The sequence below is a fragment of the Daphnia pulex genome, chromosome 3 (assembly GCF_021134715.1).
Source record: "Daphnia pulex isolate KAP4 chromosome 3, ASM2113471v1".
NCBI classification, from domain to species: Eukaryota; Metazoa; Arthropoda; class Branchiopoda; order Diplostraca; family Daphniidae; genus Daphnia; species Daphnia pulex.
Window position 1 is genome coordinate 2,619,091 of NC_060019.1, and position 12,047 is coordinate 2,631,137.

The 12,047-nt window shown below is 41.2% G+C and overlaps 1 protein-coding gene across 3 annotated transcripts; it reads left to right on the plus strand.

Annotated features, from left to right (window-relative positions):
• The first annotated feature begins 878 nt into the window (after positions 1-878).
• LOC124189744 lies at positions 879-6,304 on the plus strand. 3 transcript variants are annotated; one of them, XM_046582203.1, is made up of 6 exons: positions 879-1,119; positions 3,070-3,199; positions 3,269-3,421; positions 3,486-4,258; positions 4,331-5,831; positions 5,899-6,304. In XM_046582203.1, exons 2-6 carry the CDS (start codon positions 3,085-3,087, stop codon positions 5,907-5,909), a joined length of 2,553 nt encoding a protein of 850 aa, XP_046438159.1. In that variant the 5' UTR covers positions 879-1,119; positions 3,070-3,084; the 3' UTR covers positions 5,910-6,304. The 3 variants fall into 3 exon arrangements, with proteins under 3 accessions (XP_046438159.1, XP_046438156.1, XP_046438157.1); XM_046582200.1 differs by having other exon boundaries at positions 4,331-6,304; XM_046582201.1 differs by lacking the exon at positions 879-1,119 and adding an exon at positions 1,167-1,385 and having other exon boundaries at positions 4,331-6,304.
• Positions 6,305-12,047: the final 5,743 nt, after the last annotated feature.

Consider the following 12,047-nt stretch of genomic DNA (forward strand, 5'->3'; position numbering starts at 1 on the left):
AATAATAAATTGATGGTTGTCTATAAAATTCTTTTATTTTATTTTTAGTACAGAAAAATAAATTTATTAGTGACCAAATCAATGGCTCGTGTCCGAAATACAAGAAAATACGAGAGAGACAAGACCAGTAGTAGAAAAGAATATAAGAAAAAGCCCAACAACCGTGTTTCCTCCCTTAAGGGCCTTAACGAATCATTAACGAAATAAAGAAAGAAAGAAAAAAAAGAAGCCCCCAACAACAATTGGAAAGGTAGGTAGGTAGGTAGGGGGGTGTTCATTAGAGTAATAATAATGAAGTCCTCTTTTCTCTCCAAGAAAGATAAGCCCCGGGCCATGTTTCCTCGCAACAACCAGAAGCTCGTTATTACATCTATCGCCAGTTTCTTCAAATGAATTGCTGTGGAGAAGAGAACTTTCTAATTCATTCCAACTTTTATATATTTCTCATGAAAGAAAAGAAAGAAAGACAAAATTCAACGATCCGTGAATGCTGTGAGAAAAAATAAAAAAAACGTCGCGCCATTGGTCGAGCTTTGGCGGTCAAGCATGGCGGCCGAAAAAATACAAATTCAAAAAATATCTCGAATTTCATTTCATTCACATTAAAATTAACGGAAACCAAAATTCTTATCCACAGAGCGGCCCAGCAGTTATCATTTGTGTGTGTAAAGGCCGGTAGTCGCTAAAAAAACTGTAAAAGACACTGAAACCTGTCAACCATTAGCAGGTATACCAAGACATATTGCCCCCCTTTTTATATATTTATTTTAAAATTGTTGTAGAAAATTTTTCGAAAAAATATTCCCCCCTCTAAACTGTAACCAGAGAGAATAAAGAGAAAGAGTAGGAGGAGCTAAAAACTGGCTCGCGCTCGCCTCGAGGGCCCCAGTCGAGTCGAGGTCTCCATGACGACTGGAGGTTTCAGACAAATTTCTCTCTCCCCTTCTTCTGCTTAACAACAACTGGACTCTAGTGTCAAGTGAACCTTCGTATATAGTAGAGTGAAACAAAACTTGTCCCGAAATAATTGAATTCACTTCAATTTGAGCGTGTGTGTGTGTGTTTAGTGCACTGATATTAGGATTAATCCACCGAATTGTTTCATCCAATTGTTTCAAGGTGAGCACAACCGACATTTTTTAATTCTTTTTAACTCGCAATGTGGCAACGTGTTGAAAGCGTTTTGGAACATTTTTTGGCTCGTCTGTGTGTGTGGGAATGTTTTTCTCGGTGTAGGAAAATTTCATTTCGATCTCAAAGGCCGCCATTTCACATCGATTGAATAGATTCTTTTTGTCGTTTGTTAGAAAAAGAAAAAAAAAAGATTAGCCACCCGTTGACTGAAAGACTTAACCCAAGAAAAAAGGGTTGGGCAGCACCCACAGGTAACAAAAATACGAGAGAGACTTAACTAGGGTGGTGTTCCTTCTTCTTCTTTTCATTTTTTTTTTACACAATAAAAAGAATCCAATAAAATGCTTTGGTGGGGTCCATTTTTTCTCTCTGCGCGGGCCGTGTGGATTTTGTTTTGCTTCAGATCATTGGAGACACGACGTGCTTTATTTCTACCCAACAGATTTTTCAGTGTCGTTTTTCTTTTGTCCTCTAAAATCCTTCAAATGGATGAAAATCCACGGAAACATTCTCTCCTATTTTGTATTTTTAAAAAAGCTCTCGATTTATGGCTGTCGACCATTTCCGAGCTGCTTTTCTTTTTTAAAATCCATCTGGGCCAGGACAGATGACAGGTGATTATACACAAACACCTTTTTTTCTTCTTTTCTTAAAAAGAAAAAAGAGAAAATGTATGTATACGTAGGGGGGCCTCTGTCAACAGACGACACTCCCTCATCCGGAGCGGATTATTGTTTTTTCATCATCCCTTTTTAACGACCTCTGAAAAATAATAATGACGAGGTTATAAGTTTTAAGTTAATCAGATTCACTAGGAGAGAAAAACAATTTGAATGTCGAGTAATATAGAAAAGCAGCTGCATGTGTTTAGTCTGGAAAACCGTTTTCCCTCCCCCTTTTTTTCGAATAAAGTTCTTCTTCTGTGTGTGTAAAACTTTTTCTAGTCTGAAGGGTAAGAGAGTCAGCCAAGTGGACATCCCGGAAGCAGGTGGACCCGGTGTGTGTGTGTGTGTTGGAGGGTCTTCTCTTTTCAGGGTGGGGAGAAAAAGGCTCAAACACACGCCACATCCCCCCCTTCTTCCTGCCTCAGGGTCTAGAGGGAACACAAAATCTTTTTTTTTTTCTTCTTCTAGTTGTTCACTAAAGAAAAACGTACGTGTGTGTGTTAAGGCCAGGTGCTTTACGCGATTCATTCATATCCGCAATGGGTGCCCGTGGAGAGAGAGAGAAAAAAGCCAATCCCATCGGGAACGGAAGTGAAATGCGATACGGAACTGCATGGCCGACACATGTGCCCAGGAAAAAAGACATGAGCACACGCACTCGCTCCGACATCGTTTCCTCTTGTGATTTTTATATTTTTCTAGAAAAATATGGGACCTTTCAACTTTGTGTTGGGAACATTTCACCTCTGGTGTGTGTGGAAAAGTTCATTTTTCTTCTTTTTCCCGGTTGCTGCACCAACAGCCCAACACCACCAGAGGTCACAAAACACATTGTAGCTTTCTCTCTCCTGTTTGCGGCTGCCGCCAATTTGGCACCGTCCTACATATCCCAACATCCAGCTGCCTGCAGACAATGTCTCGGTGTGTGTGTGATTATATAAGATATGTGGGTTTATCGCCGTGACCTTTTTCTCCATCCCCACCTCTCATTAGAAACATTCTGGAATGATTATTAGACATCCTACGACTAGTACTAGAACCGAGTAGTATCAATGACCTCTTTGCCACTTGTGTGCGCAGTTTCGACGAACTCTGAACCGGAAATGTCTGTTGCAGCTGCGCTTTGCATCCGCCTCTTGTGTTGAAACGAGAGATGAGCTCCTTCTCATATTTTTGGTTTTTCCCGTCGACTGCTGTTTCATTTTTTCTTTTTCAAATGGCTGTGGAAAGTTTGAAGGAAAATGCTCATTTCTGTTTTTCACGTTCAAAGGTTCATCCGTCGGCCATGACAGTCGACGCCGGACGCAGACTCTTGATCCTAGGCGTCATCCTGTGGCTGGGCCATCAAGACTGTCGAGCTCTTTTGCCCACTGCACCCACAGATCAACATGTTCAAATCGGTAAATTTTGTCAAAATAATTATCAAATCAAAATTTTTAATTTTTAATTTAATTACAATTATTTTTTAGTGCTGTTACATCGAAGAGGATTGGATTGCAATGCCGACAGCGATAATAAAATTGCAAACAGTGTCAGTCTCTCGGCCAGTCAAAGGGAAATGGCCGCTCGATGGGCATCGGAAATCCTCAATAACAAAACGACACCTCACCTCTTTTCTATCGGTAATTATTTAACAATTTCAGGCTAATTGGATTAATTTAATTGTAATTTATTTATCTCGATCAGATGTGGAAGTGATGGACACGTGCGGAAGCGTCCAGGCCACTGCCAAACGGTCGCTGCAAGTCGTCCGACAAATCAAAAGCAGCGGAACGGCCGTGCTGGGCGTGATCGCTTTAGAGGAGGCCGACGTCCTTGCCGAGGCCGCTCGTGTCTTGAGACGTCACAACATTCCGCTGGTCGTGGCCACGCCCCGAGCCGCTGAAAGCGAAGCCGCTTCTCTGCTCCTCTACGCTCCAGACGATCCGGCCGTCTTCACTCAACCGGACAATGTCTTTTCAGCTGTGCCAAACACGGCCGCCGTTGCCAGGGCCACCATGGCGGTGGCCAAAGGAATCCAGTGCCAATCCATCCGCATTCTGGGCACGTGTTGGAGAACGATCCGCATGGCGGAAAGAGCCGCCAGACACTTGAACATCCGGGTCACTGCCGCCGAGCATTTCATTGGCGATTATTCCGGCAGTGCCACGGCCTACATTTCCAATTTGACGCTGCACCAACACCTGCTGGAACAGCAGGACGGAGTCAGAGTGGCTCTGCTGATGGAACCCAACGAATTGACGGAATTCATGAGCCAGGCGGTCAGAATATCCAGCGGAAGGAAAATCACTTGGCTCCTGGGATGCGTGGCGGGCGCAATTAGCCCGCAGACGGCCGCCCAGTGGGCCCTGGATCTCTCCAGCAGTGCGTTCCTGGTCGAACCCCATTTACAAGAACTGGCCGGATTGGCGGATTACATGCGACTTCACGGAGTTGTTCATCACCCCCTCGACAACGAAGTGAGTTTTTGCACTTTTTAATTTCTACTGGATTGAATTCCATTTCTTAACGGATTATTTTGATTTCAACAGATTCCGCACATTGTTCAAGCCGTTTCCGCACTGGGCGCCGCCTTCCACTTGCAGGAATTGTCTCGGTGCGTTCAAAAACCATCCGCTAACGGAACTGGAGATGACACCACCAACAGCACCATCGAATTCGATTGCAGCCCGAAATTGAATGCCGATCCATCCAGAGTGCCCAGTCAAATGTTGACAGCCCTGCGGCAGTTGAGCATGCCGGCCACATCAAGCTCTAGAGGCCCGGCCGAATTGGAAGGGACATCCAACCATTTCACACCTTCCGGCCGACTGGTAGCCAATCGCTATCTCATCCAGAAACTCATGGCCGGATCGGGAGAAAGTTCACCGGTCGCCTGGTACTCTGACGACGATGGATTGGTCCTGGCCGCCGTGATGACGTCACAGTCTCGTTTCGACTTTTTCGGCCACGCCTCATCGGTCCCCCTCCTCAATTCCGTCCCTCCTTTCGTCATCGATGAGCGGACCGTCGACTACAAGGACAGCACGGACGATCCCGAACAGGATCAGCAAGAACCGACCGGTGGACTTTTGCTGGATGACGTGGATAATCTCATCACGGCAAGCCCGTCATCTCGTCCGCTTTTCTTGTTCGTTCAAGGACGAACTTGGGCGGCTTCCATCCTGGCCGTCTCTGCCACTGAATTGCTGGCCGCTTTCTACATCCTCATTGTTTTGGTATCGCGCATGTGCGGAACGGATCGGGCCACAAGCATCCGGCTCTCTACCAGCCAGACCATGTCCTTACTCTTGTTGTTGGCCGTCATGGCTCAGTTGATGAGCGTGGCCCTCTTCGTTCTGCCGGGACTGGCCACTTATTTAAAATTTTTCCTGCCGCCGCTATTCCTCGTGACCGGTTACGCTCTGCTTCTGGCCAAACTCTTCCAGTTCCGGCACTTGGCTTCCGCTGGACTGGGTGGCTCCGTTCCCCAATGTCCCCTCTACGTGGCCGTTTTACTGGCCGTCGCCGTCCAAGCGGCCGTCAGCGCTCATTTTTATACTCAACAGGAACAGCAGCGCCAATTTATGACAACGATCGAAACAGACAACAACAACAACAACGACTTACCTTTGCTCTACCTCTTCCTCATGGTCCTGGTCACGGTGACGGCCCTCTACGCGTCCAGCTTGAAGCACATCCGCCAACAGCATCGAGAAGCTCAACTCATTCTCATCGCCACGCTGACGTCGGCCACTCTGATGCTGGCCTGGGCCCTGGCCGTCACTCTGGGCGACCAAGAATATCGCGACGCCGCCACCGCTGGACTGCTGGTCCTCTTGGCCGCCTCCGTCCTCGGCTCCATCTTCATCCCCCGAGTGGTTCAACTGAGCCGGCAGAGGAGGCAGCTCTCCATCAAGTCGACGTACGCCTGCAACATTTCCATGGCCTCCGGCATCCCCACCAGCCCCTGGCTGGACTACAACTTCGCCAACAACAGTGCAAAAGATCCCAAATGGCAACCGCAGAATTACAGCAGCACCAATCATTGTAGTAATAGTTATAATTCCAATAGTAATAGTTATAAGAGTAGTAGTAGTAATAATAATATGAATAATAGCAACAACTTAACGAACGATGTCAAACTCTCGGGCAGTGGACTCATGAGGCATCCGGCTTACTCCGGCCGGCACTGATGTTCATTGGACACCCCCCAACGGTCAGAGAAGCCCCTCCCCTCCCCAACATGCAATTATATCGATTGATGAAAAATGAAGACATGTTTGTTTGTTTTTGTTTAATTTTTTTTCTTTTTTTTTTGGTTTCTCTCCTCCACCAGCAAAACAAATCTATTCTTGTCATTTAATTAAAAACCTCCCCCCCTAATAATTTTTTTTTCTCGCCTCGTTTATTTACAAATGTATTTTTCGTGTTTGTGTTTACTCAAGGTCTCTTTTTTAACGACGACAATTCAATAATAATAAACGGTAGGACGTCTCAATAATTGGGTTTGCCAATTGAATTAATGGAAGTTGTTCAAAATTTCGTTTATTTTTAAACCAACCCGCCTGTGTTCCGATTTTTACTTCATCAAGTTCGAATTCGACCGTCAGATGGCGTATGAGGAACTTTTCGAAAGCGTCGCTAGAATGCCAACTGCGTCAGCTTCTTGCCGCGGCAAATTCAAAACGGCGGCCGCCAGCTCTGATAGTATTCCCTGCTCGACTATCAATTTAGAACGACTATAGGACGGCAATAACTTTTGGGTTCAAATTTCATTCAAATTTACCTGCAATTCTCGCTTCTCTTTTTTCACTTTCGTACTACTGATTAACTAAAAGATTCTAGTTATTACTGTACACGGTTGTTTTTATTAAAGTTGTACTAGCCAAACGATTTGTTGTTTACAGTAAAGTTTTGGTGGTTGTGGGAAATGCATGTTGACGCCGCAATCGCCACGCTATTTTGCATCGGTGCATTCACTCCCCAGATCTCCGCAATCGGTGGAAGATTTCTAATAACTCTACGACCCCGTAACGGCGTATCTCGACAAACCCGAAATCTTGATGCTCAAGAAGTGGAGTCCATTGCTGCTACCGAAGACCTGTTCAAAGGGAAATCTACCATCTCTCAAAGAGGTAGAAATTCCATCCAACTATGAGATAACAGATAAATGTTATTAATTGAACTAGCGTGGGAATAGGACGGATATTGGGCAGCTCATCAACAGTACGGGAAATTACCTTGGTCCCGCTTAGTCCTGCCGACTGCTGAAATGTTCGCGGACTAAGAGCCGCCAGGCAAAATTCATTACAAGTGGAAAATAAAATAAATTAAGCCGATGAGTCATAATTCCCTGCAGTTATTCTATTTTTCTTGAACCAGGAAAGTTGGCACAAATGTTTTATCTATTAAGATTTGGGTGAACGAGAAGGCGATCAAAGTGAAACAAAGAGGCGACATAATCAACAATCCAGCCCTTGCACAGAATTTGAGAATATTCGCTCGTGGTGGCCTTTATTGGAGTCTTTTACAATACAATGGAACGCTAGGTGACAGATTTAGAATACATTAAGCATAAAGGTGGAATAATCACCAAACAAGATCTGATGCAATATCGGTAAGCTATAATATTTAATTCACAAATTAATTCACAAAAGAAGAAGCTAACTTAAAGTGACTTGTTTTATACTTCATACGTCATTCATATATGTTGCTGAAATTTTTTTAAAAATTAGTGCGCATAATAATAAAGAACACAATATTAATAAGAATGCAAAATAAAAGTTTGGAAATAAAAATACAATTAAATCCGCGACAACACGTCCAATGTATCCGATTTATGGTGACGCTTTTCCGCTGTGGCCCCCCTCCCACTGTATGTTGATCCACCGTCACTGTATATATACGTACGTACTTTGCCGTAGCCGAAACCATTATGATTGACTTACTCACTATCCCATCTTGTCATTTCAATGTTATTTGGCTTATTTCCGGTTTTTTATATTGTTTAGCAACTCAAAATTTGGGTGCACTTGATTCTTGAAACTTGATTCAGAATCTCAAAGACAGATTCTAGAGTTTCTGAGAGACTCTGATAGATTCTAGATTCTACGAGGTTCCTACGAGATTCTTAATCAAGTTTCCCCCAAAATTTCGCTAGAAGCACTTGGTCCAGTTTCTGTACAGCAGTATGACGAGGTGGGCGTGGCTCCATTTCGGCACGCTCTATATCCTACATTATAGAAATGTGGATTTTTTTGTGTTTAGGGGATTTTACTGATAGAAGAAGGTGCTACAATAGGTTCTGAAGTTTCAAGTAGGGTGTAGTAATTTTTTTTTAGGGTTTAAAATAAACATCCAGATTATTAATTTTAAAATTAAATATAGGGGAGAACGGCAATGTGGAATAGTTCGCGCTTTTTTAGTGTTTGAGCCGCAACTTCTTTATTTCTCAATATTTTTTATCCCCACTACGCTTAAAAAATAGAAGAAAAAATTAGCTATCAAAGGCGTATTTTTACTTTATGAAAAATCTTTTTGTTTAAAGCCAAAAGCGCTTTGAAAATGAAGGGGGTGTGTCGAGTCGCGGGGCAAATTGCTCGTGTAAATGGGGTAGAATGGCCCATGTTATTCTTATGGGCTAAAAGAACACCTGGCGATGGCGTCATGAACTACATTTTCCGAAACTTTTTTCTTCCTATCTCTAATCCAGCAAGACAATTTTCCCCGAGAAAAAGTGGGTTTGTAAATATTGTGTTTTCAACCAATCAAATCAATAAAAAGAAATCAAAATTGTTTTCTGGAAGAAGAAAGAATTTTATTTTTGAAACTTAATTTTACTAAATTTTAAGGTAATTAGGGAAGTCTACAAAAGAAAAAAGAAAACGAAATGGACGACACGATATAAGGGCCAAAAAATAATTTTACTTGTTGCATGCTCTCATACTACTAAGACTATTTTAGTATTTTTTTTTGTAGATGCGCAGTAGTAAAGACCATAACAGGATATTTTTAATATGCAATCCCTCGGTTGCAAGAGGACGAAACACGGTGTCTGCCAACTTACACACTACCCTACTTGCCCCGTTCCCCCCTACTGGGAAAATTTACCGTAAATGTGACTCTCTTTTCTGGATATCAGTTGCATTATAAATAGTGTTTTGTTAATGTTAACCATATATGTGTCGCATCCTCCACTCATGAGCAGACGACAAATTGTGTGAGCCACGCAGCGGTGGAAAAATGGAGGGTCAAATTAAAAGTTTAGCGCAACCCATATTTCGACATTTTCCAGTATTTCTAGTGCATTTTTACAACAATTTGAGTTTTAAGATAGTATTCACTAGATACCTGGAATTTTTGACGGTTTTGGGGTAGTTTAAAGTTTAAAAAAGGGAGAAAAAGGAGAATGAAGAGAAAATCTGGAGATTCTACGGGATTCTACGAGATTCTGAAGATTCTACGAGATTCTAGCCAGGGTGTAGGGGAGACTGGAGTATGCCAGGACACCGGGACACCGGGTCAAGAGGGACAGTGAGGGGAAAAATAGAAAATATTAATTAATTTAATATATTTTTTAGTTTAACATGTAAAAACATGTTATCTAATCGGGGTTGAAGTTTGGTGTGTTTTTGTCAATAACTGTAGGAGTTATTGACAAAATAAAAAAAAAACGGCTTTTCGATGTAAAAATTTTTCGCCGCCATAAAAGGTATTACGGGAAAAATACAAAAAAATGCATACTATATTTACATGGAAAGAAACTTTGTTCATTTCTTTATCGTTAAAAAAATGGAATTTTAGACCCATGTTTTTAGGAAATATGGACATTTTAAAAAAAGAGAGGTTATCGGGAATTTGGGACAGAATTTGGTACCGCAATTGAGATAGGCAGGGAGCTCAGCCCTCCAATCGGGCGTTGCTAATCTATTTTTGCGAGCCCGAAGGGCGAAGCTAATAATCGATACGCAGAAAAAAAAAATACCATGTCACTTTGTCTGTATGTATGTATGTCCCGCTCCATAGCTCGGAAGTTTCACAACAGATTTCGGACTTTTTGGTCTTAAAAATTACACAAAAAATATGCGGTGCGACCAGAACAAAAATAATTTCATTTACTTAATTAGTTCTCCTGTAATTAATGAAAAACTGCTAAAATAATTGTTTTACAGCTAGTGACATCTGGCGGTTGCGACTACAACTTTTTCAATTTAGGTCAATTTTAATCACCACCAGATGTCCATAGCATCGCCGTGATGACGCAATCTGTAATGTTCCAACCATGACGCAACAATCAGATTTGCATTTATGTTCTGTAGTTATTTGACTAAAAGATGGCTATTTTTAAATTCAATTATTGAACTTTATTTGTAAAAATAGGAAAATATGACTTGAGCAAACTAAACGTTAATAACTTGCAAGAATATTGAACTGTGACAGAAAAATCCCGTTTTAAGACAAAAAAGTCTGTGAAGAAAAGTGTGAATAACAGATTCACAACAGATTTCAGACTTTTTTGTCTTAAAAATTACACAAAAAAAATGCGGTGCTGCCAGAACAAGAATAATTTTATTTACTTTGATAATGGATCGAATTAAAAGACGAAAAATAGATTTTTGGTTATGATGCTGGCATGATAATGAAGAGGGCCATGGTTCAAGTCTCATTATAGATTTACTTTTTTTAGAATAAAAATATTGTTTTGACCCATGCCCTTCGTTAACCATGACTCAGACAAACCAAAATATCGCGATAGAATTTTTTTCCAGAAAATTTCAGAGAAAAAACATAGAATTTACAGAAAAATTCTGAAAAATTAGGATGGCATTTAGCAAAAAATCCGACTTAACAATAGGCCCTGAATTTTTTATTTAAGACAGTTTTCAACTGGCTTACGATTATCCCTTCGCGGCGAGCTGGTAAGCTTGCTTTTCTATCTTTTAAATAAAATTTAAATCTCAATTTACACGATAATTCACAATTTTTTACAGACATATAGAATCGATATAGGGAAACGCGATTAAAATTTTTTTTTAAATTTTTTTAACAAATGTTAAAGCTTATAAAGCAAACGTCCCACCCCACCCACTCTAGTGTCCTCACTTACCCCTCAAAATAGGCACCTTCCACAAATTTTTGAAAACTTTCGCCGTCTCCTACGGGTAAACGGTATACTCTAAAATTAAATAAAAAATATGGGGCTTATCTTTACATGTTAAATACATAAAAATGTAAAAAAAAATAAACAAAATTGGTTGATTAAATTGGGAGATATAGGGGGAAAATGAAAACCGTCCCGGCTTACTCCAGTCTCCCCTACGAGGATTCTGAGAGTTGCCAACCCCCAAGAGAAAAAAAGAAAAAAGAAGAAAAACCCAATGAGTTTCTATGAACCCTTTATTCTATTTCCATTCCTTCAGAAGTTCTATTATGAATTCTTTGATTCAATGGACTTGATATGGTGTATTGGACATCCTGTAAGAAAGAAACGTTTTGTATTAGTGGAACAATCGACATAGTAACTTCAAACTCCTTAATTTCCCGTTAATTTCCCTCTATTGCAACATGCCTTAGCAAACAGTATACAGTAGTAGCACCGGAAATCTGTCGAGCCACATGGCCTTTCTATCTTCTAATATCCAAGCTTTGGTGAACAAAATATTATTCATAGCACAGCTTATTCTTTTTCTCGGAGGATCTGGTGGCACTATCCAGTGCCACCAGATCCTCCGAGAAAAAATCAAGAGTCATTCAAGCATTTGTGGATTTCGCTCCCCGGTGGCATTCGACGGCCTTTGTAAATGTACAGTACCTACCAACGAAATTGGCATTCTGTACCAATTTTGGCCGCTTTAAACACGGTGTCTTGCGGCGCTACGTGTCACTTGTTTTTATTTAATATAAAAAACAATTGTTTTTTTTTGTGAAACTTTTTTGAGTTTAAGGTTGAAGCTAAATAAGTTATAGGATGTAGGGATCGGCTTTATTATATTTGAATTTCCCTAACCCTTAAGCATGGGATCACCTATGCCAATTTTGCCGAGCAAAATATTGGGCGTACACCGTGCATTCCTTATGGTGCTACGCAAAAAACGGTCACTTTTTTAAATTTTTTAAAAATCACCCTTTGAAGTTGCAACCCTCTAGTTTTTACCAATTAGTTTAAGAATGGACCAATTGTAGGATCATTAATCAAATTTAAGATAGAAAAGCAAGCTTATCAGCTCGCCGCGAAGGGATAGTCGTAAGCCAGTTGAATACTGTCTT

Bases quoted from the DNA above. Each gene is read 5' to 3' on its own strand.
- LOC124189744 (XM_046582200.1), top strand. From the start codon at position 3,085: ATGACAGTCGACGCCGGACGCAGACTCTTGATCCTAGGCGTCATCCTG. The intron at 3,422-3,485 runs GTAATTATTTAA...TATCTCGATCAG, and splicing joins ACCTCACCTCTTTTCTATCG to ATGTGGAAGTGATGGACACG. The intron at 4,259-4,330 runs GTGAGTTTTTGC...TGATTTCAACAG, and splicing joins ATCACCCCCTCGACAACGAA to ATTCCGCACATTGTTCAAGC.